Consider the following 27583-nt stretch of genomic DNA (forward strand, 5'->3'; position numbering starts at 1 on the left):
CATGACACCTGAAGCCTGTTGCATCCTGATTATTCTCATGAGAGCCCTTGACTCGATTCATGACCAGGCTATGATCATCGCTGGCAGGTTGGTGACTTTTAAAAAATCGAATGACAAGCCATTTAACACATTATATTTAAATGGCTTCTGTGCTCTCTGCTGGGTCCTTTTCGTTGGTTGGTCCCAGCAGAGAGCACATATCACTGTGAGTACACCAAGCACAACACATTTAGCCCCAGATCACCCCCCATCACCCCAATTAACCCCTTGATCACCCCTGTCAATCACTAGTGAAAGGGAAAAAAGTTATCTGTAAGTGATCAGAACTGATCACAGTCAGATCTATAATAGTATTAGGGCTGTTTCACACGAGCGAGTCCATTGCGGGAATTACGTTCTGTGTGTGAGTGTGATCCTCTGCTCTGGATTGCAGGAACGCATGGCATTATCATGATTTATAATGCTATGTGTCTCTGCATGGCCTTTTGTTCCACAGAATCATAGTGACATAAAGCTGTCAGTATGATTCTGTAGAAATAAGGTCAAGCAGAGGCACCTAGCATTATAAATCATGACAGGCTTGCTTTTTTTTCTTGGGTAGTCTCAGGGAATACCCCCTAAATTTAGTTGACCAAATGGCAAGGAAGGGGTATTCTTCTGAAGAGGCCTACAGGCTTCTGACTCAGTCAGGTGAGGAATGGGAACCCTCATTTGACGAATCCAGCGGATCAGAATACGAACCTGTAGAAAGCAGTGGCACTCTGACCCAAAGTTCGGACGATGAGGTTGAGGTCCCTGATACCACCAGGCGTACCCGGCCCCGTGTTGCTGGACCACAGGTTGCGCAGGATCCGCTTCAAGGGCAGCAGAGTGGGGCTGGCGCTGTCAGATTACGTGGTGAGGCATACACCAGCAGCGCAGCCCATCCTGGACCTAGTACCAGCACTGCCGTAGAACATGGTGAAGTGGCGAGCACCAGAAGGGCAGTTGAAGCTGGTACGGTGGCACGTGCAGTAGTTCCCCCGTCGCAGCCACCGCACAGACAGGCCCGTAGAGCCCCTAGAGTCCCTGAGGTGCTTGCAAACCCAGATTGGCAGCCCCCATCTTCAGCCGCACCAGTAGTTCCCCCTTTCACCGCCCAGTCTGGAGTTCGGTTGAGACAGCTCAGATCGGATCGGCACTGTTTTTTTTTTAGCTGTTCTTCACTGCGGAGCTCTTAGACTTAGTCGTGGCAGAAACAAAACGGTATGCCACTCAATTTATAGCCGCCAACCCGGGAAGCTTTTATGCCCAGTCTTTCCAGTGGAAACCCGTCCAAGTTTCCAAATTTAAAACTTTTCTGGGCCTTCTCCTCAACATGGGCCTGACAAAAAAGCATGAATTGCGGTCATATTGGTCCACGAACCCAATTCATCACATGCCCATGTTCTCTGCTGCCATGTCCAGGACACGATTTGAGACCATCCTGCATTTCCTGCACTTTAGTGATAATAGCACCTCTCGTCCCAGAGGCCACCCAGCTTTTGACCGGCTCCACAAAATTCGGCCCCTCATAGACCACTTTAACACCAAATTTGCAGATTTGTATACCCCTGAGCAAAACATCTGCATAGACGAGTCCCTGATACATTTTACCGGGCGCTTTGGCTTCAAACAATACATCCCAAGCAAGCGCGCCCGGTATGGGGTCAAATTGTATAAGCTCTGTGAAAGGGCCACAGAGCGTTTTGGGGTGTATTTTTACATATACCCATGCTGGGTGAGAGAAATATCTCTGTAAAATGACAACTTTGTATAAAAAAAATGGGAAAAGTTGTCTTTTACAGAGATATTTCTCTCACCCAGTATGGGTATATGTAAAAATACACCCCAAAACACATTGCCCTACTTCTCCTGAGTACGGCGATACCACATGTGTGACACTTTTTTGCAGCCTAGGTGCGCAAGGGGGCCAAAATTCCAATGAGTATCTTTCCGATTTCACAGGGCATTTTTTACGCATTTGGATTCCAAACTACTTCTCACGCTTTAGGTCCCCTAAAATGCCAGGGCAGTATAAATACCCCACAAGTGACCCTATTTTGGAAAGAAGACACCCAAGGTATTTCATGAGGGGCATGGCGAGTTCATGTAAAAAAAAAAAAATTGTCACAAGTTAGTAAGAAAAAATAAAATAATAATTTCCCGCTAACTTGTGACAAAAAATAAAAACTTCCATGAACTCACTATGCCCATCAGCGAATACCTTAGGGTCATTTGTGGGGTCATTTGTGGGGTGTTTCTACTGTCTGGGCATTGTAAAATCTCAGGAAACATGACAGGTGCTCAGAAAGTCAGAGCTGCTTCAAAATGCGGAAATTCACATTTTTGTACCATAGTTTGTAAACGCTATAACTTTTGTGCAAACCAATAAATATACACTTATTGCATGTAGAACAATACATTTAGAGAAAAATTTATATAGAAATGTAGTTTTATTTGAAAAAAATTTCAACAGAAAGTGAAAAATGACATTTTTTTGCCAAAATTTCGGTCAATTTTGATTAATATCAAAAAAAGTAAAAATGCCATCAGCAATGAAATACCACCAAATGAAAGCTATATTAGTGAGAAGAAAAGGAGGTGAAATTTATATGGGTGGTAAGTTGTATGACCGAGCAATAAACCGTGAAAGTAGTGTAGGTCAGAATTGTAAAAAGTGATCTGGTCATTAAGGGGGTTTAAGCTAGGGGAGCTGAGGTGGTTAAAAAAAAAATGTATGCAGTAGATATCACCTGCAGTCCTATGTAACACCACAGATAACACAGTAATAACTCTCTGAGTACATATAATGTAGTAGATGGGTGTGAGGCCCCAGAATTCAGAAAACACACAGTGTGACCTGAAGTCTGGTGCCAGGCTGAGGCAGTGTGGACCAAATTCTATATCCATCACCCCCAAACCCTACTGTAAACAGATATGTGAATGTACATAACATACATTGCTATGAAATATACAGGAGAATACCGCACTATACCTGTTACATGCAGTGACATCTCCTGTGATGTAGACTTTCCTCAGCGTCTTCAGTCGGAGATAAGACCGCCATGATACCTTCTTTCAGCCGCGTCTCGTCTCTGCAGTTTCACAGAATTTTTTTTAGATTCCTCACTTTACTATCATCCTCAGATAACAACCCCACCCTCACCCGTAGTGCCCATAAGTATAATGCCCTCTGTATACTTATAATATATAATGGCCCCTCTGCATTATTATTATTATAATGGCCCCCTATGTAGTATTATTGTCCCATGTAAAATACTGTACATCCCTCCCCCTGCCTTCAGCCCCTCCAGCATACAGTCCCATGTAAGATAAATCACTCCCCTGCCTTAAGCCTCTCCAGCATACAGTCCCATGTAAGATACAACCCCTTGCCACCTTCAGACCCTCCAGCATACAGTCCCATGTAAAATACATCACTCTCCCGGTCTTCATCCCCTCCAGCATACAGTCCCATGTAAATAATATCACACTCCTTCTCTTCGCTGCCTGCCTTCAGCCCCTCCAGCATACAGTTCCATGAAAGATACATCACTCTCCTGCCTTCAGCCCCTCCAGCATACAGTCCCATGTAAGATACAACCCCTCGCCACCTTCAGACCCTCCAGCATACAGTCCCATGTAAAATACATCACTCCCCCGGTCTTCATCCCCTCCAGCATACAGTCCCATGTAAATAATATCACACTCCTTCTCTTCGCCGCCTGCCTTCAGCCCCTCCAGCATACAGTCCCATGTAAGATACATCACTCCCCCTGCCTTCCAGCCCTTCTTGCAAACAGTTTATGGTGCTGGTGAAGGATGACCAGAGACAGTACTGCCCAGAGGATGCCATATACCAGGCCTACCACCAGCATTACCCCTTCATATACCTCCTGGTCACCCTGACCAGGCGGGCAGGCAGTATAAGAAAGGGTAATACTGGTAGGCCTGGTATATGGGCAGCAGAGATGGCATCCTCTGGGTAGTACTGTCTCTGGTCATCCTTCACCAGCACCCTGACTGCCACCTGCTTGGCCTGGCTCTCATGGCACTTCACTGCCTGCTGCTTGGCTTTCAGCAGTGAGTGACAGTCAGTGTCACAGTGTGACTGAGTCACTCCCTGAGTGTTAGATGTGGGGTGAGTCAAGAGGCAGTCAAGCTAGATTGTGGGACCTTTTAACGAGGAATGGCAGTGGATCAAAGTCAGAGTTAGTTAGCAGGCTTAGGATGCACCTTTTCTGGGTAGCGATTTCCATAAAGTGACCCCCCATGGAAGTCCTGTCCAGCTGCCCCTTTTGGGGTTAGGTAGCCCACATTTTCAGGGTTTGTAGAGGCGGTTTACGGCTACAAAAGGAGCCCTCGAGCTAGTCTATGGGCAGCTAAGGTGCGTATTAGGAGGTTCTGCAGCAGCTGAGGTGTGTATTATGAGGTTCTGCAGCAGATGAGGTATGTATTATGACCTGAAGCAGCTGAGGTGTGTATTATGAGGTTCTGCAGTATCTAAGGTGAGTATTATGAGGTTCTGCAGTATCTAAGGTGAGTATTATGAGGTTCTGCATCAGCTAAGGTGTGTATTAGGAGGTTCTGCATCAGCTAGGGTGTGTATTATGACCTGCAGTGGTTGAGGTGTTTATTTAGGCCTGCAGAAGCTGGGCTGTGTATTATGAGGTTCTGCAGCAGCTAGGGTGTGTATTATGACCTGCAGTGGCTGAGGTGTGTATTATGATGTTCTGCAGCAACTAGGTTGTGTATTATGACCTGAAGCAGCTGAGTTGTGTATTATGATGTTCTGCAGCACCTGAGATGAGTATTATAAGGTTCTGCAGCAGCTAAGGTGTGTAATATGAGATTCTGCAGTACCTGGGGTATGTATTATGACCTGCAGTGGTTGAGGTGTGTATTTAGGCCTGCAGAAGCTGGGCTGTGTATTATGAGGTTTTGCAGCAGCTGAGTTGATTATTGTGAGGTTATGCAATAGCTAAGATATTCATTCTGAGGTTTTGCAGCAGCTAGGGTGTGTATTATGACCTGCAGTGGTTAAGGAGTGTATTATGACCTGAAGCAGCTGAGTTGAGTATTGTGAGGTTCTGCAGCAGCTAAGATGTGTATTCTCAGGTTCTGCAGCAGCTAGGGTGTGTATTATGACCAGAAGCAGCAGAAAAGGAGACTTTTGTATTACTTACCAGTAAAGTCTCTTTCTCGCTCTTCCTTGGGGGACACAGGAAACCATGGGTATAGCTCTGCTCCCTAGGAGGCGTGACACTAAGTGAAAGCTGTAAGCCCCTCCTCCATCAGCTATACCCTTCAGCCTGGAGAAGAGACTGCCAGTTGCGTGTCCAAGTAGTGAAAGATAACCACCAACCGGAAAAAAGAACCGTCAAGCCCCAACGGGGGCAACCAAGCCGGAACCACAACTGTAAACCCAAATGAAGGGCGGGTGCTGTGTCCCCCAAGGAAGAGCGAGAAAGAGACTTTACTGGTAAGTAATACAAAAGTCTCCTTTTCTCGCCCATATTCCTTGGGGGACACAGGAAACCATGGGACGTTCCAGAGCAGTCCCAGAAGGGAGGGACCAGAACAAACTAGACCAACACCGGAGGCATCAATCAACTGCCGCCTGCAACACCAGACGGCCTAAAGCAGCGTCAGCCGACGCATGAGTATGCACCCTGTAGAACTTGGTGAAGGTGTGCAAGGAGGACCAAGTGGCCGCCTTGCAAATCTGCTCCGTAGAAGCCCGATTTCTCTGAGCCCAGGAAGCCCCGACCGCTCTAGTGGAATGAGCGGTAACACCGAGGGGCGGAACCTTGCCCTTGGCGAGATAAGCCTCAGTAACAGCCATCTTGACAAAACGGGCGATAGCAACCTTGGATGCCGCCAACCCTCTGCGCGACCCCTCCGGGACCACAAAGAGCGAGTCAGTACGCCTGAAAGAGCTGGTTACCTCCAGGTAAACCTTGAGCGCCCTGACAACGTCCAGGCGATGAAGTTCCCTCTCCCTAGGGTGGGAAGGGGAAGGACACAAAGAGGGGAGAACGATGTCCTCGTTCAGATGAAAGGCGGAGACCACCTTAGGAAGGAAGGAAGGGACTGGACGAAGAACTACCTTGTCCTGGTGGAACACTAGGAAAGGTTCCAGACAGGAGAGTGCAGCCAATTCGGACACCCTCCGAAGAGAGGTGACGGCTACAAGGAAAATAACCTTGCAGGACAGAAGTCGCAAGGAAACCGTCCGCAGAGGCTCGAAAGGAGAAGCCTGGAGCGCTGAGAGAACCAGGTTCAGGTCCCAGGGCGGTACCGGAGGCCGGTACGGGGGAACCGCGTGAGCCACGCCCTGAAGGAAGGTCTTGACAGGACCAAGGGGGGCCAGTGGGCGCTGAAACAAAATGGACAGCGCAGACACCTGACCCTTCAAAGAACTAAGACCCAGACCTTGGGCAAGTCCGCTCTGCAGGAAGGACAAAACGGTGGGGAGAGAAAAGCGGAGCGGAGGAATCCCCAGATCGGCACAGAACCCCAAATAGGTCCTCCAGGTCCTATAATAGATCCTAGAAGAGGACGGCTTACGGGCGCGGATCATGGTGCGGACGACGTCCGCAGAAAAACCCCTACGTGTCAGGACGGTGGTCTCAACAACCACGCCGTCAAACGTAGGGACCTTAAACGCGGGTGGAAGATCGGTCCCTGAGAGAGAAGATCTTCCCTGGCGGGCAGCGGCCAGGGCGCGTCTGCCAGGAGCAGCATGAGGTCGGCATACCAAGACCGGCGGGGCCAGTCCGGAGCGACCAGAATTACCGAGACGCCTTCCGCCGCGATCTTCCGAAGGACCTTGGGCAGGAGTGGGATGGGAGGGAATATGTATGGACGCGCGAAGCCTCGCCAAGGAAGAACGAGGGCGTCGGCTCCGCAAGCTCCCGGATCCCTGGCCCTGGACAGATAGGCGGGGACCTTGTGATTGAACTTGGAGGCCATGAGGTCCACGTCCGGTATGCCCCAACGAAAGCAAATGGCCTCGAATACCTCCGGGTGAAGAGACCACTCGCCGGGGTCGACAGTGGTGCGACTGAGGAAGTCCGCCGCCCAATTGTCCACCCCTGGAATAAAAATTGCCGATAGGGCCGGGACGTGGGCTTCCGCCCAACGGAGAATGCTGGAGACCTCCCTCATTGCAGCAGCGCTGCGAGTGCCCCCCTGGTGGTTTATGTACGCCACAGCCGTGGCGTTGTCCGATTGTACACGAACTGGATGACCCTTCAACAGATGAGTCCAGTGTCGTAGAGACAAAAAGGGCCGCTCTCAGCTCCAGGACATTGATCGAGAGTTTGGACTCCAACGGAGACCAAATGCCCTGGACGGATCGGGGAGGAAACACGCCTCCCCAGCCCAAGAGACTGGCATCGGTTGTAACCACCAACCAGTTGAGTGGCAGAAAAGACCTGCCCAGAAGAGGGGACTGTAACCACCAGCGGAGAGATGACCTCACCGGAGGCGATAGATGGAAGGGATGATCCAGAGACTGCGGCGATTTGTCCCAGGAGGAGAGGATCGCCCGTTGGAGAGGGCGGGAGTGAAACTGCGCAAACGGGATCGCCTCGAAGCAGGCAACCATCTGCCCCAAGACCCGCATGCAGAAGCGGAAGGACGGTCGACGGTGGAGAAGGAGACCCCGAACCGCCCCACGGAGGATCAGACGTTTTTCCGAGGGAAGACGTACTTCCGCCGCTCCCGTGTCTAAAAGCATTCCCAGGAAGACCAGTTGTCTGGAGGGGGGAAGGGAGGACTTGGGGAAGTTGATGACCCAACCGAACCTCGTCAGAGTCTCTAGAGTGAGATCCACGCTGGCAACCGCTTGAGAAAGGGACGGAGCCTTGATGAGGATATCGTCCAAGTACGGTAGCAGAAAAACACCCCTGGAACGGAGTAAGGCCAAAACCGGGGCCAGGACCTTGGTGAACACCCGGGGGGCTGTTGCCAGCCCAAAGGGAAGGGCGACAAACTGGAAGTGGAGGTCCCCCACGGCGAATCGGAGGAAGCGATGGTGACACCGGGCTACCGGAACATGGAGGTAGGCATCCTGTATATCGATGGAAGACATGAAATCTCCCTGCTCCAGGGAAGCCACCGCGGAACGGAGGGACTCCATCCGAAACCGTCGAAGGAGGAGAAAACGGTTGAGCTTTTTGAGGTCCAAAATGGGCCGCATGGAACCTCCCTTCTTGGGAACTACAAAGAGGTTCGAGTAGAACCCTTGGAACCTTTCCTCTAGAGGAACGGGGGTAATCACCCCCCTGTCCAGTAAGGCTTGAACGGCCGCGGAGAACGCAACCGCGCGTTTCGGGTCCCGTGGCGGGCGGGAGCGAAAGAACCGATCTGGAGGGAAGGATGCAAATTCGATTTTGTATCCGGAGCACACAATTTCGAGGGCCCAGGCGTCGGAGACGTGAGCCAACCAGACGTCCCTGAAAAGGAGGAGCCGGCCCCCCACCCGGGTGGGTGGGGGCGCGCCTTCAGGCAGAGGATTGCTTTGCTGCGGGTGTGCGGGCAGCCTGCGGCTTGCGCCAGGAGGGCTGCGCCCGAAAAAACGGCTTCCTATGTTTGTCCTGGGGAGGAGCCGAAGCGGCAGCTGTGGTGGGAGCCCCAGAGGCCCTGCGGGAGGACCGAAAACGAGACGCACCAGGGCGTCCGCGGGGGGCGCCCCTGGCTTGGGGTTGAGGAAGATGGGTGCTTTTACCACCCGTGGCCTCCGAAATAAGTTCGTCTAGGCGGACCCCGAAAAGGCGGGAACCCGCAAACGGTAGCCCCGCCAAGGAACGTTTGGAGGCAGCGTCCGCTTTCCAAACCTTCAGCCAGAGCTCCCTCCTGACGGAAACTGCCAGGGCGGAGGAGCGTGCAATAAGGGCTCCCGCATCAAGGGAGGCCTCACAAACAAAATTCCCGGCCCGAACAATAAGCTGGGCCAAGGAACGCAGGTCCTGGATAGGGACGTCCGAGTCCAACTCCTGTTCCAGCTGCGCACCCCAAGCAGAAATTGCTTTCCCTGCCCAAGCAGAGGCAAAAACCGGTCTGAGAGCAGAACCGGAGGCAGCAAAAATGCCCTTAGAAAGGGTCTCCATGCGACGGTCCTCCGCTGACTGAAGAGAGGACCCGTCGGGAACAGGGATGGCCGTGTTCTTTGACAGCCGGGCCACAGGGGGGTCCACCTTGGGTGGGGAAGACCATGTGGCCACGACATCTGCTGGAAAAGGATAGCAAATGTCCAGCTTCTTGGGGTTGACAAAACGGGCGTCCGGGCGAGCCCAAGCCTTAGACACCACAGAGGAGAAATCAGAGTGGATTGGAAAGACTTTTGAGACCTGCCTGGGTCTGATAAATGAGACGCTAGCTGCGTCCGAGCTAGGGGGATCATCCTGCACCTTAAAGGTGTCACGAATATCAGAGATGAGTTGACCCATCGCTGAGGCTAGCTTGGACGGCAGGGCCGAGTCCATTTCCAAATCTGAAACCGCCAATTCACCTTCAGAGAGCGAATCCTTTGGAGAGGAGAGGCTCGTCTGGGTGCGCACGCGTGGCGGGGAGAGGGAGGCATCCGAGGAGGAGGCTCGCTCTACTCTAATACGCTTCTGAGAGTGCCTAGCTCGGGAGGGGTCACTAAAAGAGAGTGAACCCGCTGCAGCGGCAGAAGCGGTGGACCCGGAGGGCGCGACAGTAAGAGTGGCGTCCTGCGGGGTAGGCGGCCTGTCTATTAGGCGGCCCACGACATGAGTGAGGCTTTCCACGGCCTGGGACAGGGATCTAGCCCAGTCAGGCGGGTCAGAGGCAGCAGGGAGCGACACAGCGGGCGACTGAGGCTGCGGTGGAGCCCGGCATGCAGTACAGTGCGGATCAGACTGCCCCCGGGGAAAGGGTTCCCTACAAGCAGTACAGGCATGGTACCAAGGCTTGGCGGCTGCAGAAGGGTCTGACATGGTGGAACAAAGATGTTGCACTTAAAGTGGGAGACCCCAAGGAAAGAAACGGGGATAACACCCAAGCGACAGTACTGTGGCACGGAGGGGGTTAAAAGTCCTACCAGACCCAGATGATGCAAGCGGCAGCGGTAAGGGGAACAGACTGAGGAGGCTGTGGAGGAGAGGCAGCAGCACCGGCTTCGGATCGCACTGCAGAGAGGATTCCACGCAGCACTGTGCGATGAACCCGGAAGTAGCGGAGCGCATGTAGGAAGCTCCGCCCCCTCTCTGCCGCTCTGAAGCAGAGCCGCGCGCGCGCGGCAAAATGATTTTAACCCCCAAGGATCATGAAGTGCCGGCCTGAAATGGCGCCGTTCACGCCAAGAAAGCGGCCCCCTCCGCGCCTGGATGTGGCAGACGGCTTGCTTTTTTCCTGCAGCCGTCCCCTGAAGGTAGCGTCCCTGCCAAGGACCTGCCCAGATAAACTCCCCTGCCCGATAACGGTCCCGATATATGCCCGGGGGGGGGGGGGGAGGGGTGGCGCACGATGTAGCAGTGGCCATGTAGTAACAGTGGCCATGGGAGCCCAGGAGGCCTGTAGCAGCGGTGGGAGGGAGGAAGGGGAGGCTGGAGCAGCCTGTCTCACCATACGCTGTCTTCACCCTCAATCCATCCAGCGGGGTCGCCCCTTCAGCTCCTGGCACCGCAGTGGCAGGAAGCCGGGGGAGGGACTTGGCGTGCGGGCGACCCTGAGCTGGCGGGACGCAGGGGAGCGAGGCTGCCCTGGTCCACCTTGTCTTCTGTGGGGGAGGCGGCAGTGCGGAATTACCGGCACTGGCGCAACTCAACCCCGGGAGAAACAGAGGGGTCTAATGCGCCTCTGTTGTCCCTGTAAGTAGAAAAAACCGAATTAAAAACAACAAATAACGCAAAAATAAAAAATCATAGGAAAACAACCCTGCATAAGCAGGGGGTGTCTTGCCTCCTTGGACACTAAGCAAAAAACTGGCAGTCTCTTCTCCAGGCTGAAGGGTATAGCTGATGGAGGAGGGGCTTACAGCTTTCACTTAGTGTCACGCCTCCTAGGGAGCAGAGCTATACCCATGGTTTCCTGTGTCCCCCAAGGAATATGGGCGAGAAATGTGTATTATGATGTTCTGCAGCAGCTAGGGTGTGTATTATGACCTGCAGTGGTTGAGGTGTGTATTTAGGCCTGCAGCAGCTGGGTTGTATATTATGAGGTTCTGCAGCAGCGGAGTTGAGTATTATGAGGTTCTGCAGAAGCTAAGATGTGCATTCTGAGGTTCTGCAGCAGCTAGGGTGTGTATTATGACCAGAAGCAGCAGAGTTGTGTATTATGATGTTCTGCAGCAGCTAGGTTGAGTATTATGACCTGAAGCAGCTGAGGTGTGTATTATGAGGTTCTGCAGCAGTGGAGGTGAGTATTATGAGGTTTTGCAGCAGCTGAGGTGTGTATTATTAGGTTATGCAGTAGCTGGGGTATGTATTATGACCTACAGTGGTTGAGGTTTGCATTTAGGCCTGCAGAAGCTGGGCTGTGTAATACGAGTTGATTATTGTGAGGTTCTGCAGCAGCGGAGGTGAGTATTATGAGGTTCTGCAGCAGCTAAGGTGTGTATTAGGAAGTTCTTCAGCAGCTGAGGTGTGTATTATTAGGTTCTGCAGTAGCTGGGGTGTGTATTATGACCTGCAGTGGTTAAGGTGTGTATTATGACCTGAAACACCTGAGGTGTGTATTATGAGGTTCTGCAGCAGCTAAGGTGTGTATTATGAGGTTATGTGTGTAACCAATGATCGGTCTCCCTGTGAGGTCTGTGAAAATGCTAGAAAACCCCATTAATCTTTACCTGCTAACCAAAATCCATTACCCTAAATATACCCTAATAAAGTTCCAGACACAAAGTGTTCAATAAAAAAGAAGGATATATTTATAGATCAAACCTCATTATCCAAAACACCAAAAAATAATGACAGTGCATTTATTGAACAAACCCCATTATCTCAAACCCTGAACAACCCCCATTATCATAGTCCCAAAAAATAATGAAATTATATTTATTCAGCAAACCCCATCATGCCAAACCACGGCAAATAAAAACAACAAAAAACGAATGTCACTGTTTCCACTGAAATCACTTCTTCCATTGCTCTAAAATGTCTTTGATTCTTGGTAGATTGTTCTTCCATAGCAGTCCAATGCATTTCCTCAGCTCCTCTTCACTTGGCCGATGATCTTGAAGCAATCCTGTCAAGAATAAATCAAAAAATGTATTAAGGCTTGGATGTGAAGGAGGCTATCCACTGCTCCTGCTATGGCCACCTCCTGAGGTAAACTGTTGCATTAGGGTTATGTTAATCTTACCGATTGTATAGTGCACTCGCATCCTGTTCTGCAATTTCCTCCACCGGTCATATAAGTGTTGCCCATGGACAGCAGACTCAGCAAGGCATATTTTTTGAGGGGGTGGTTCTCCACACCAAGAGGATACTTTTTAATGAATTTTTCAAACTTGTCCTCTTTTGAACTTATAACAGTCAAGGTTGCAGGTTTTTCCACTACTTCGGTTCTAAAGAAGAGACACAGATTTTAATAAAGGTGATAATAAATCTGCCTTTCCTTAGGAACCAAATCATGTTTTCCGTGCATTTATGTCTCATAACAGCTCAGCGATCCTCATAGCAAGCACCCGGATACATCATTGACCAACTTTATTTTGGCCTCTGTCAGGGTTGTCTCATCATCGCTGCAATGCTACATGCACTTCCTAAACAGATGGGTTCCCAGGATAGGAGGTAGTCCATAAACAACAGTAAGGCGAATACAAGAAGGGTCATCCTTCGGCGCAAAAACGGACCTGCCAGTTGGAGTTAGTAGCATCCTTCAATAAAACACTGTGTGCATTTGTATAAAAGGTAGTGTGTAAAATATAGTCCATGGCTGGACTATAGAAGCTCATTATCTTCGAAGTCGTGTACTTCTCTGGAGATCTTCAGTCCTTCTGAGGAAAAAAGAAAGAAAGAAGAAAGTCCAACGTTATAACCTGATATCAGGACATTCACTGGAACATTTGTGATTATCCACCAAATAAAATCAATCAATGTCTGGTATGGTTACCTGCTAGAGCTTGCTGGTGCCGTCTGCCTCCGGGACCTCGTTGACATCGCTGGCAATGAGGGAGTTTTTGCTCTGCAATAAAACATAAATGAGGTTCTGAAGCAGCTAAGTTGTGTATTAGGAGATTCTGCAGTAGCTGGGGTATGTATTATGACTAGGGATGTCCCGATACCAGTATCAGTATAGGGGCCGATACCGGACATTTGCATGAGTACTTGTACTTGTGCAAATGTCGCCGGTACCAGGGACGATACCTCATGGCCATGCAGCGGGTCCCGTGTCCAAGATCAGCGGCGGCGGGTCCCATGCTGTCTTCCGGGCGGCGGCGCTGCTCCCAGCCGATCAGCGTGGGGACGGCAAGGTGTCCCAGCTGATCGGCGTGGGGGCGGGACTTCTGTGCGGCGGCTCCCAAGTCCCATGCGGTTGCCTAGCACTGGGAGGAAGTTAAAGCCACTTCCTCCCAGTACTCTGGTGCATCCGCATGGGAAGGATTGCAGCAGGCCAGGTGGGTATGGTGGTGCATGAAAAGGAGGAGAAATTCAGTGAGTTTCTCCCCATTTCATTTTAAAACAGACAAAAAGGGAATAATAAAATAAGGTGGGGGGGATGGGCATATAATAGTGATCACCAACCAGTGTGCCTCCAGCTGTAGCAAAACTACACCTCCCAGCATGCCCGCACAGCCAAAGGCTGGGTTGGGAAACACTGTTATATGCCCATTTATTAATTTATTAACCCTTGTACAAAGGAAAAGTAGAGCAGTTGTCCATAGCAACCAAATTCCAGCTTTAATTTTTTTCATTGCTATGTTTCTTTGTACAAGGTTTGATAAATCTCCCCAATGACTAAATTAAATTGGAATTTGCTGTAAAAACATTACCACACCATAATTGGTATCGGTGAGTACTTAAATAAAAGTATCGGTATTCGGTCTTAAAAAAATGGTATCGGGACATCTCTAATTATGACCTGCAGTGGTTGAGGTGTTTATTTAGGCCTGCAGACGCTGGGTTGTGTATTATGAGGTTCTGCAGCATCCGAGTTGATTATTGTGAGGTTGTGCAGGAGCTACAATATGTATTCTGAGGTTCTGCAGCAGATTGGGTGTGTATTATGACCTGAAGCAGCTAAGTTGAGTATTGTGAGGTTCTGCAGCAGCTAAGATGTGTATTCTGAGGTTCTGCAGTAGCTGGGGTGTGTATTATGGACCTGCAGTTGTTGAGGTGTGTATTTAGGCCTGCAGCAGCTGGGTTGTATATTATGAGGTTCTGCAGCAGCTGAGGTGAGTATTGTGAGGTTCTGCAGCAGCTAGGTTGTGTATTATGACCTGCAGTGGTTAAGGTGTGGATTATGACCTGAAGCAGCTGAGGTGTGTATTATGAGGTTCTGCAGCAGCTGAGGTGTGTATTATGAGGTTCTGCAGCAGCTGAGGTGTGTATTATGAGGTCCTTCAGCAGCTGAGGTGTGTATTATGAGGTCCTTCAGCAGCTGAGGTGTGTATTATGAGGTCCTTCAGCAGCTGAGGTGTGTATTATGACCTGCAGTGGTTAAAATCAATCAATTTCTGGTATAGTTACCTGCTAGAGCTTGCTGGTGCTGTCTGCCTCTGCTTCTGGGACCTTGTTGACATCGCTGGAAATCAGGGATTTTTTGCTCTGCAATAAAACATAAATGAACATTAATATGAAATCATAGAAAGCGCCCACTCATTAGCAAAACACAATGATATTATTTTGGCAGTCTATTCACCTTGAAGTCCAGCCAGTATCATCCTGGTCACTGATTGTGTCCTGGGAAGTGATGTCCTCGTCTTCCTCCCTGTCGTCATCCTTTGCAGTCGAGTCTTCTTCATCCTGGCTTGCCTGACGATCTTCTGGATCCAGATTTCTTTATAGGAAACATATAAAACTCAAATGACTTAGCAATCAATATTGCAGAGCAAGAATTGTTTTTACTCCCACAATCAAGTACCTTGAGGTGCTGGCTTGGTGGCTCATCACTCGTGACTTGCCCTGCTTGTATTACTAGGTAGTAGCCGTGGCAAATGTCTGTTAGTGTCTTTTCTCTATAGGCTTCTTTCAGCCGTGAGGTTGGTATGTGCCAGATATTTGGAAAACATATTCTTTTCTGAGTCCGAATAATTAGGAATGGTCCAAGTTTTCACAAACGCTCCTGACAAGCTGGCTAGAGATGTTGGGAAGTTTTGAATCTAGGATTAAAAAGAACATGGTAAACACATGAGATATGGAACTATATTTACACTTTGAAAATGATAAGTGACTTTTTTAATCTTACTTCTTGTGGTACCGCAAGATATCATTGGAAACATTATAGATCTCTTTTCCAGAGGTAGATAGGAAGAATCTTTCCTTTGGCGAGTCTTTGTCTAGCAACTTTGGTCTCACTTTTTTCCAAAGTAGACTTTAAACCACTGTGGGAAAAAATCTAACACCCCAAATTATAAAAAATGATATGAGAAATTATTGAAATGTCTTATTTCCATATTATGTTAACCTATAACCTTGGAGAAAGCTTACCATTTCTTCCTCCTTGTTTAGCAAAAAAGTAGCCACTTGTTGTGAAGATGTCTTATGTAACTTAACACCAATTATAGCAAGATCTTCCCCATTATATATGTGGGAAATTCGTTCTTTCCACTCAGAAACCTAAGAGCCAAGAGTTGGAAAAGTTTAATGGACAAAAAAGCAAACCAACAATAAGAATGAAGAAAGAGGATAAAAAAGTGACTCACGGTCATATTTTGCACTAACCCCTGGTTGTTGTAGATGTTTCAATACAAGCAGGGCCTCCAAATAATAAAATGATTTCTAGATATGTTTCTCGATCAGTGTTTCCAACTTGGACATCCTTGAAACACTGTAAGAATGATGGTTTTGCCACATCTAGAAGCCTGCGACATTCCTGGGGTGTCTTTGAAGAGGTTGTCAATGCCTGGTACCTAAAAATAAGATACATATGATATTACTATATAAAATAAGCATATATTACTGTATCAGAGGAAAAAATCTGTGGATCACTTCGGTTAGACAATGTGGATCAGGTGCTCTTGGTCTAAAGTGGCCCACCCAGCCACAGGTAAATGGATACAAATGAAGAGAGATAGACCAGGCACTCTATATATGTTGTCACATATGAGATATTTATTTGATACACATAAAATCAGTTAATACAATCAGCATAAAACTATTGAACATCAGTATAAAAATAGGAACAATCAAAATATGTCGCAACAATAATATAGCAGCAATATGGAATAAACGCAGCAATGAACGCAGCAATAAAGTTCAAACAGTAATCCAGCGGTACCGCTATTGTATTCAAACAGAAAACCGCAAACTGGTTATACATCCATTTGTATCAGGATATCAGATAATAGTGGCAGCGCCAAGTCACAAATGATTTCGCAAGTGATTCCAACTTCAAAGAGTTTTTGAATGTGCGTGATTCCGCTTCTGGCTTTCTATGCCAGTATAGACAAATGAGTTAGCAGTCTTTTCAATATGACCGTAGGACCAGCAGGTTAATGCAGTAAGCATTCATGGTGGCGTCCCACCCATTCCTAATTGCTATTGCACTGTTACCTTTAGTCTGGTCGTTCCACTCCTCTGGACGCCGGTTTTAGTGGTCTGATGGATGTCGGCTGACTGTGCTTTGTATCATCAGCAGATAAGGCGCTCCGTGGGACCAGGCGTCTTCCGAGTTGTTATATGGTTCCAAAGTTTACTTCAAGTCTAGGGGAGACTCTTTGCCAGCATGCCGGTGCAAGGTGTAGCCCATACGCGTTTCGGGGGTGTGCCCCTTCATCAGACCACTAAAACCGGCGTCCAGAGGAGTGGAACGACCAGACTAAAGGTAACAGTGCAATAGCAATTAGGAATGGGTGGGACGCCACCATGAATGCTTACTGCATTAACCTGCTGGTCCTACGGTCATATTGAAAAGACTGCTAACTCATTTGTCTATACTGGCATAGAAAGCCAGAAGCGGAATCACGCACATTCAAAAACTCTTTGAAGTTGGAATCACTTGCGAAATCATTTGTGACTTGGCGCTGCCACTATTATTTGATATCCTGATACAAATGGATGTATAACCAGTTTGCGGTTTTCTGTTTGAATACAATAGCGGTACCGCTGGATTACTGTTTGAACTTTATTGCTGCGTTCATTGCTACGTTTATTCCATATTGCTGCTATATTATTGTTGCAACATATTTTGATTGTTCCTATTTTTATACTGATGTTCAATAGTTTTATGCTGATTGTATTAACTGATTTTATGTGTATCAAATAAATATCTCATATGTGACAACATATATAGAGTGCCTGGTCTATCTCTCGTCATATATTAATGTATGTATATATGTACAGAGAGAGAGAATAGCTCACCGTTTGCTGGCAACCTCTCTAGAAATCCCCTTTGACAACCTCTTTTGTATGTCTTTGGTTGTGAAAGAAATCACAGGACTTTTGTAAAGAGGTTGGTGGATCTTAGCTGATAGCTCATGAACCTCCGGACATGTTTCAGGTAGTTGAAGATGGTCTGGTTTGCTATATTCAAATCCCTCAGCTTGGTAAAGAAGGAGTTGGCATTTTCCACATCCTTTACGAATTGCAGGTTTAGTCTTTTGGTTCATGTAAAAAAGGAACCTTGCAACATCTTCAACCTCCTGTTTATAATTATTGACCTTCAAAATGTCCTTCAGATAGGTGGCAAAGCCCTTCAGCATTGGGTTGTCTAATAAATAACGTTGGTACAACCCTTCAGCCATCATCTTCTTTCTTGTATCCACTGTCCACTTTGTCTGAAGGATTCTATAATTTAGAAGAAAAATGCAACTAAATAGACTAAAGAAATTTTACCAATACTGAGAAGACCTAGGCTGTCGCAAAACACTGACTATCCAGGGTGTCATCAATTTCCTCCATTTCTCCATCTTCTCTTCTTCCTTGTTCTTCCTCATGGTCTTCTTCTGGAATGCTGTCTCTCTCTTCTATATCTTGGTCCTCGGCTGGCACATCCTCAATTTTTTCTTCAGGCTCCACGTTGCCATGTGCGACCTTCAAATCTTCTTGAGGTTGGATTGTGTCCTCATCTTCTTCCGTGTGAAGTGGCTGTACTTGAGAGGCCGCTACTTGCGATGTGGAGGTGGCAGCAGACACAGAGGTAGATGTTCTCTCGTGTCAGACATTCCTAGAATATATAAAATATGAATTTGGGTACTGGGATGGACTCACACATGAGACGATAGGCATACAGAGGTAGCACATACCTGTTTGAAGTTGGCTTGTCTGTTATTATAAAGCCTCTGTCCTCTAGAAAAGGTACAACATTTTCCAGAGATCCCAGAGACATGATCTCATCAAACGAAATGACAGTGCCCTTTGATGCTATGTTGACCAGGGTCTTCTTGGACGATTCTAATGCAGCTTTCCTGGCCTCCTCAGTGTTAAGCCTCATACACTTTCTTTTCAGATGTGTAGAGAGAATCTTGTGTGTTCTATAGCAGACAGGGCATGTCATCGGAGTTCTGTTATGGCTGTTTAAAGACCAAAAAAAAGTTGTTGTTTTTTGCTGCACATTAGTTTCTGTGGAACCCCTGCCTGTGTCACTGTGGGAGCAGAGTGGTGAATTTCTGATAGACTCCAATGTTAATGTTCTGGAGTCTATGAGATAAACAATCTGATTATTGCTTGTCATAGTTCCCTATAGGAAAAAAATATATAAAATTTCGAATAACCCCCCTTTCCCCAAAATTAAAAAAAATGAATAAATAAAATAAAAAAATATAAGCAATAACATGAGCGCCATGTACTATTAAGATATAAAATATTTATCCCATATGGTGAAATGAAAAAAAAAATATCAAAATGGCCACTTCACCTACTACAACAAAAATGTATAAAAAGGATCAAAAAGTCAGACCTCAAAAAGGTGTCTATGAAAAGTATAGATCATCCTACAAAAAATTAGCCCTCACAATAGGAATCAAAACAAAAACTATTTTATATACAACTTTAGTCTAGGTTTTAAAACAGATACTAATAACAAATACATGTACTTACATTTTGGATACAGACTCCATGATTGTTCCTTGAATTTAATATCCTAAAGATTTCCCTTTTGGAACCAAAACAATAAACTTTGCAGAAGTAGTAGCCAAAAGATAAATTTTAAGGCTATCAAAAATCTAAATCCTCAAATGAAGTAAATAGCAAAAAGAAAATAGCAAAAGTTTGCAAATTATGCAAAAAGCACAAAATGGTTTAGAGAGCTGCTTTTTTAGCAAGTTCAAAAAAGTCTGAACAGACCCTTTTTGAAAGTATATAACAATGTGTGTGTCTTAGATAAAGATCAGTTTGTAAAGCTTCTAATAGGACATCTTGATTACAGGGGCATGGTTTTAAACTTAGTAACTTGATTCCTTATTGTGGGTGAGGGGAGAATCAGGTCAGCAGATAGTGCCCAGAAGACCATTTTTCTGAAGGAATAAAGTTTACTTAATGTATTTTTTATATTCATTTCTCTTTTATTATGATTTATTTATTTGCAATAAACTAAAGTTTTGGTGCCCCAGGAGATAATTTTTCTGTTTTTGTTTTCACCCATGGAATAAAGTTTTTTTTTTTTTTTTACTACTACTGGAATAGGGGTAGATGTGAACAGAAACCACTCCCTGGCAAGGTGTGAAATTTGGGCCCCTTGAAGGGGTCACAATTCCTAGTTTTTGTTAGAAGGTGTCATGCTAGAATAATAAAACTTCGTGATAATTCGTTATTTTCATTGGTCACTGACTTACATAAATACAGCTTCCAGAAACTAGGCCACACACATTTGAACCTGTGCTCAAACATGTGAAGGACGGAAAACAGCCAGTTATTCTCTTTGAGGCAAAGAGAAACCTTTCACCTGGCACAGAACTGTTATTTGACTATGGTGTCCGTAAAAACTCATTCGGTGAAGGAACAGAGCTAAGTTGGCTTGACACTTGACCTCATGCTGCTATGTTTATTGTAGATATAAAATAATGCTATCATTTGTCCAAGTGTAATATTAAGATAGTATATTCTTGTTATAATGTTTTTTTCACCATTCTGTTAATTATTGTTAAATTATTAAACTGTTATGATGTTTTTACCATTTTGTTAATAATTACTGAGAGCAGGGTAACTATACTCATCCAGTGGCCTTGTTACTCTAGTCTCTGAATCTCTCATCTATAATATAAGCAACATCTACAGATTTCTATAATATAAGCAATATCTACAGATTTCTATAATATAAGCAATATCTACAGATTTCCAAGGGCTGACCGTAGCTGAGCACACAGAGCTAAGGCTACTTTCACACTAGCGTTCGGGGCTCCGCTTGTGAGTTCCGTTTGAAGGCTCTCACAAGCGGCCCCGAACGGATCCGTCCAGCCCTAATGGATTTTGAGTGGATGCGGATCCGCTCAGAATGCATCAGTTTGGCACCGTTTGTCCTCCGCTCAGCAGGCGGACACCCGAACGCAGCTTGCAGCGTTCGGGTGTCCGCCTGGCCGTGCGGAGGCAAACGGATCCGTCCAGACTTACAATGTAAGTCAATGGGGACGGATCCGTTTGAAGTTGACACAATATGGCTCAATTTTCAAACGGATCCGTCCCCCATTGACTTTCAATGTAAATTATTATATATATATATATATTTTTTTTTTTTTGTTCATGGTAATGCAAACGGATCCGTTCTGAGCGGATCTAAGCGTTTGCATTATAGGTGCGGATCCGTCTGTGCAGATACCAGACGGATCCGCACCAAGGCTACTTTCACACCTGCGTTCAGGCGTCCGCTCGTGAGCTCCGTTTGAAGGGGCTCACAAGCGGCCCTGAACGCAGCCGTCCGGCCCTGATGCATTCTCAATGGAGGCGGATCCTCTGAGAATGCATCCGCCTGCCAGCGCTCAGCCTCCGCTCAGTGAGCGGACACCTGAACGCTGCTTGCAGCGTTCGGGTGTCCGCCTGGCCGTGCGGAGGCGAGCGGATCCGTCCAGACTTACAATGTAAGTCAATGGGGACGGATCCGCTTGAAGATGACACCATATGGCTCAATCTTCAAGCGGATCCGTTCCCCATTGACTTTCAATGTAAAGTCTGAACGGATCCGCTCAGGCTACTTTCACACTTAGAAAATTTTCTAAGTTTTAATGCAGACGGATCCGTTCTGAACGGATGCGAACGTCTGCAATATAGGAGCGGATCCGTCTGATGAAACATCAGACGGATCCGCTCGGAACGCTAGTGTGAAAGTAGCCTTACGCAGGTGTGAAAGTAGCCTTAGTCTGAATCCCCAAGGCTGACAATGACACACTATGGATTGCATCCACTTCTATATCTGCTAGTGTACATATTCAGATTGAATACACCTTTGATAGGTACATTGACTCACTGACCACCATTTCAGCGAGTTATCTTTTAAATCTCTAGGGCTTCCATGGACCTCTGTGCATGCTGCTATACAGGTAATTGAGAGCAGGGTAACCATACCCATCCAGTGGCCTTGTTACCCCAGTCTCTGTAGATATTGATTAGATCATAGATGAGAGATTCAGATTCCCAAGGGCTGACCATAGCTGAACACTCAGAGTCAAGTTAGCAGAGTCAAATCTGGAGCCACAGGGCTGACAATGGCTGTGATACTTCCATTCACCTCTGTGTCTGCTACCTATTCCACCCTTGGGGCTTCAGATTCCACCTAGTGGCCTTGTTACTCTAGTATCTGTAGATATTGCTTATAATTATGGATAAGAGTGCTTGTGCATGTCAGATTCCCAAGGGCTGACTATAGTTAAACACATAGAGTCAAGCTTTTGCAACCCCAAGGCTGATCACATGGAGAGTCCAGTCTAGAGACCCAGGGCTTACACTCCTGGACCTCCACATAATTGGAATTGGGAGGATTGAGCCCTAGGGAACACTAATGATCATTAAAATGAAGATCAGAACCCTGGGAATGACAATACAACGCATTTAAGCCCCAGGGCTGCCCACTGTTAAAGACGTGTCTCTCGACGGCTGCTTCAAGAGACAAACCACTATCCTCAAGGCTTCAAAATATCAAGCCAGAATCGCCTGGACTGCTGGCGACAACCTCCTACACTTTCTTTTTAGATGTATAGAGAGGATCTTCTCTGGTCTATAGCAGACAGGGCATGTCATGGGAGTTCTGTTGTGGCTGTTTAAGGATGAAAAAGTTGTGAAATTTCCAAAATCCATTAGTTTTATTTCATAGGAACCAAAACTAACTTCACAAGATGCTCCACTAAATGTCCTGAAGAATTACTTTATCACAAAGCGCATTTCTTTGTAGTGGGTGCAATGACGCTGCTCCTCATCATTGTACCCCTCAGATGCCGTGTTCATAGCTGATCACGGCATCTCACAGTAATAACAGTGTAAAAAAAACAAACTATTAAATCATTCTTACCTCATCCATTTGATCGGGAGGAGCTGGCCGTCGCCATCTTTATTGAAGATCTAGCTCAAAATCTTACGTGGCCTTTGATGACGTTATCACGACAGCTGGCATGGTGACATCATACGTCACCGCGCACAGGATTTAGTGTGAGAACTTCAATTAAGATGGCGGCGGACAGCTCATCACAATCAAATGGATGGGGTAAGTATGATTTTTTTAGTTTTTACCACCATTTCAGGAAAAATCTATTCACTACCACAAAGAAGGAGGAAATTCAGCTTCGTGGCTAATTGATTTTTCCCTGAAATTTGTTCATGGACTTCGATTCACTCAACACTAGCCACCAGACCAGGGGTAGGCAACCTCCGGCACTCCAGCTGTTGTGAAACTACAACTCCCAGTATGCATACTTACTCTGCTCCTCACCGAACTCCTATAGAAATGAATGGAGCATGCTGGGAATTGTAGTGTCACATCAGCTGGAGTGCCGAAGGTTGCTGATCCCTGTACTAGACCTTGGCAAGGAGAGGGCCCTGGTCAAATCTACCCTCATTCTAACCTAGTTTTTGTTTACACATACCCCAACTGGAGATTGTGGAAACACAGTAGCTACAAAAACATAGCTAAAGGAAGATATAAGAAGACATATTTTATATATTTAAAAAGATATACTAATAACAAATGCATGTACTTACATTTTGGATTCAGACTCCATTCAATATCCAAAAGATTAAACTTTTGGAACCAAAAAAATAATACATCTTACAGAAGTAGTAGCCAAAAGATAGACGGTAAGAATATCAAACACCAATTCCTCAAATGAAGCAAATGGCAAAAAGAAAATAGCAAAAGTTTGCTAAGCACAAAGTAGTTCCTCAGAAAACTGTCTGAACACACCGTCTTAGAAAGAGTCTAACAATGTGTGTGAGTGTGTGTCTTAGATAAAGATCAGCCTGTGAACCTTCTGATAGGACAACGTTACTACGGGACACGGTCTGAACCTTAGTAACTTAATGCCTTACTATGGGTGAGGGGAGAATCAGGTCTGCAGATAGCACTATACAAGGAATAGCGTTTACTTTATGTAGCCAGGCAATTATTAGTGTTGAGCGAATCAAACCAGATAAAGTGGAATTCGATCCAAATTTAAGAGAAAATTCAATTCGCCACAAAGCCGAATTTCCTTGTGCTTCGTGGTAGCAAATTCATTTAGCCTAAAATGGCGGTGAAAAAAAATAATAACTTATGACCTGTCTGCTATAGACCAGAGAAGATCCTTTCTGCACATCTTAAAAGAAAGTGTATGAGGTTTAACACTGAAGAGTTACCTCATCCGTTTGGGCGCGAAGAGACGGCCGCCATCTTGATTGAAGATCTCACACAAAATCCTGTGCCCGTTGACGTATGATGTCGCCACAAGGGCAGACATGACGTCATTACGAGCCGTGCGAGATTTCGCACTAGATCTTCAATTAAGATGGCGGCAGCTGGCCAGTCGCAAGCAAATGGATGAGGTAAGTATGATGTAATTATATTTTTTTATTTACATTGTATTATTGCTGTCAAAAACCTCTGTATACACTAACCTCTGTGTCTGGCTAGCCGGGTTCTCAACACTTTCTTCACTGTTCCCTCTTTCATCTTCTCTTCTGTTTTGTCCTTCCATATGGCCTTGTCCTGGACTGTTTTCTTCCTCTTCGTTCTCCATATTCACTAGAGCTGGCCCATCCTCCATTTCTCCTTCAGGCTCCACATGGACCTGTGCGACCTCCAGATCTTGTTGAGGCTTGAATGTGTCCTCAACATCTTTCTCTTTCAATGGACCTGCTTGAGAGGCCGCCACAGACTGTGGCAATGTGGAGGTGGCAGCAGAAACAGAGCTAGATGTTCTCTTTTGTCTGACATTCCTATAAAATGTAAAATATGAATCTGGGTCCTGGGGCAGATTCACACGTAAGGCAATAGGCAGACAGAGGTAGAACATACCTGGTTGTAGTTGGCTTATTGATTATTAAAAAGCCTCTGTCTTCTAGAAAGGGAACAACATCTTCCAAAGATCCCAGAGAAACGATCTCTTCATAATCAATGGCAGTGCCCTTTGATGCTATGGTCACCAGCCTCTTCTTGGCCGATTCCAAGCAAGCTTTCCTCTCCTCTTTCGTGTTAAGCCTCATACACTTTCTTTTTAGATGTGTTGAGAGGATCTTCTCTGGTCTATAGCAGAAAGGGCATGTCATGGGAGTTCTGTTGTGGCTGTTTAAGGACAAAAAAGGTTAACAGTTGTGAAATTTCCAAAATCCATAGTTTTATTTCATAGGAATCAAAACTAACTTCACAAGATGCTCCACTAAATGTCCTGAATATTAACTTGGCGATAACAGAACAATAGCAACTAGTAGTGATGAGCGAAGTATTTGAAAATCTGATTCGGCTGCTTCGACGAATAAAAAAATAATAATTCACTTCATGACGAATTATTTAGTCACAAAGCGCATTTTGTTTGAGTAGTGGATGCAATGACAGGGAGCCGCGATTGCGCCGCCCCCATCACTGTACCCCTCAGATGCCGCCTTCATCTCCGATTGCTGCATATGACAGTATTAACACAGTGTAAAATAATATAAAAAAAATAAAATTTAAAATCATACTTCCCTCATCCATTTGATCACGACGAGCCAGCCGCCGCCATCTTGACTGAGGATCTAACGTGAAATCTTGCACGGCCTGTGACGATTGCATCATATTGGCTGGTGTGGCGATGTCATACATCACAGCACATGGGATTTTGTGCGAGATCTTCAATCAAGATGGCGGCTGGCAGCCCATCACGATCAAATGGATGAGGCAAGTATGATTTTTTTTGTTTTTACTGCAATTTCAGGAAAAATCAATTCGCTACCACAAAGCATGAGGAAATTTGGCTTCGGGGCAAATCAAATTTTCCCTGAAATTTGTTTGTAGACTTCGATTCGCTCAACACTAGCTACTGCTGTCAGATGCCTTATTGCTGTCAAAAGCCTCGGTATAGACTAACCTCTGTGCCTTGCTATACGGGTTCTCAACACTTTCTTCACTGTTCTCTCCTTCATCTTCTCTTCTGTTTTGTCCTTCCCCATGGTCTTCTCCTGGACTGTTTTCTTCCTTATCTTGGTTCTCCATCTTCACTAGAGCTGGAACATCCTCCATTTCTTTTTCAGGCTTCACATGGACCCGTGCGACCTCCATATCTTGTTGAGGATTGAACGTTCCTGGTGTGTCCTTAACATCTTTCCCTTTAAATGGATCTGCTTGAAAGGCCGCCACATGCTGTGGCAATGAGGAGGTGGCAGCAGAAACAGAGGTAGATGTTCTCTTGTGTCTGACATTCCTATAAAATATAAAATATGAATCTGGGTCCTGGGGCAGACTCACACGTAAGGCAATAGGCAGACAGAAGTGGAACATACCTGGTTGTAGTTGGCTTATTGATTATTAAAAAGCCTCTGTCTTCTAGAAAGGGAACAACATCTTCCAACAAAGATCCCAGAGAAACGATCTCCTCATAATCAATGGCAGTGCCCTTTGATGCTATGGTCATCAGCCTCTTCTTGGCCGATTCCAAGCAAGCTTTCCTCTCCTTTTCGGTATTAAGCCTCATACACTTTCTTTTTAGATGTGTAGAGAGGATCTTCTCTGGTCTATAGCAGACAGGGCATGTCATGGGAGTTCTGTTCTGGCTGTTTAAGGATGAAAAAGGTTAACAGTTGTGAAATTTCCAAACTCCATAGTTTTATTTCATAGGAACCAAAACTAACTTCACAAGATGCTCCACTAAATGTCCTGAATATTAACTTAGTGATAACAGAACAATGGCTACTAGACCTTGGCAGGAAGAGGGCCCTGGTCACACCTACCCCCATTCTAACCTAGTTTTTGTTCACACACACACACACTCGAATGGAGATTGTAGAAACACAGTAGCTACAAAACAGCTAAAGGAAGATCTGAGAAGACATTTTATATACAACTTTTAAAACACATACTAATAACAAATGCATGTACTTACATTTTGGATTCAGACTCCATGCTTGTCACTCGAATTCAATATCCAAAAGATTAAATGTTTGGAACAAAAAAACGATAAACCTCACAGAAGTAGTAGCCAAAAGACAAATGTAAGAATATCAAACACCAATTCCTCAAATGAAGCAAAAGGCAAAACGAAAAAAGCTAAAGTTTGCTAAGCACAAAGTAGTTCCTCAGAAAACTGTCTGAACACACCGTCTTAGAAAGAGTCTAACAATGTGTGTGAGTGCGTGTCTTAGATAAAGATCCGCCTGTGAAGCTTCTGATAGGACAACGTGACTACGGGGGCATGGTCTGAACCTTAGTAACTTGATGCCTGAGGGTAGGATCAGGTCTGCAGATAGCACTATACAAGGAATAAAGTTCACTTCATGGATCCAGGCAGCTATTATGGAACACAAGTTGGCATTACAGGGAGAAGGTATAAGAGGAGATAACTACAACCTTCCGCATTACCAGACTGTTATTATATAGCTTCAGTGGACATTATAAGAGGAGAGAAATACAATTCCCAGCAAGTCCAGACTGTTATTGTAGGACACCAGTGAACATTACATAGAGAGGGATACAGAAGTACAACTCCCAGTATTTCTTGGAGGACACCACTCACCTCTCCTTCAGGCACAGAAGTTCCTCCTTATGTAGTTCACCATCCGCGTCTGCACTGGTCACATGATGATCATATCTAGAGAGGAGCGAAGTATAGGAAAATTCGATTTGGCTGCTTTACTGAATTTTACAAAAAAATGAATTACTATTTACTTAATTACGAAGAGCATTTCTTTATAAGTAGTGGGTGAAATGGCAGGGAACGGCAATTGTGCACTTCCTGTCAGATGATGAGTTCATTGCTGATCGTGGCATCTGACATCAATATTACAGTGTAAAATAAAAAAAAACTTAATAAAATCATACTTACCCTCATCTACTTTATTGC

General features: G+C 46.0%; 2 protein-coding genes across 2 annotated transcripts in view; one reads left to right on the forward strand and one right to left on the reverse strand.

Annotated features, from left to right (window-relative positions):
- LOC121004459 (zinc finger protein 260-like) overlaps nt 1-27583 on the forward strand; it is a 68723-nt gene that overhangs the window by 10288 nt on the left and 30852 nt on the right. The gene's annotated exons all lie outside the window — the stretch shown is intronic.
- LOC121004489 lies at nt 17909-27333 on the reverse strand. The gene is made up of 7 exons (XM_040436746.1): nt 26627-27333; nt 26028-26297; nt 25616-25948; nt 24568-24834; nt 24168-24488; nt 18401-18667; nt 17909-18321 (listed from the first exon to the last, which is right to left on the reverse strand). Exons 1-7 carry the CDS (start codon nt 26644-26646, stop codon nt 18312-18314), a joined length of 1488 nt encoding a protein of 495 aa, XP_040292680.1. The 5' UTR covers nt 26647-27333; the 3' UTR covers nt 17909-18311.

This window comes from Bufo bufo, chromosome 6 (genome assembly GCF_905171765.1).
Source record: "Bufo bufo chromosome 6, aBufBuf1.1, whole genome shotgun sequence".
In the NCBI taxonomy this organism is placed as follows: Eukaryota; Metazoa; Chordata; class Amphibia; order Anura; family Bufonidae; genus Bufo; species Bufo bufo.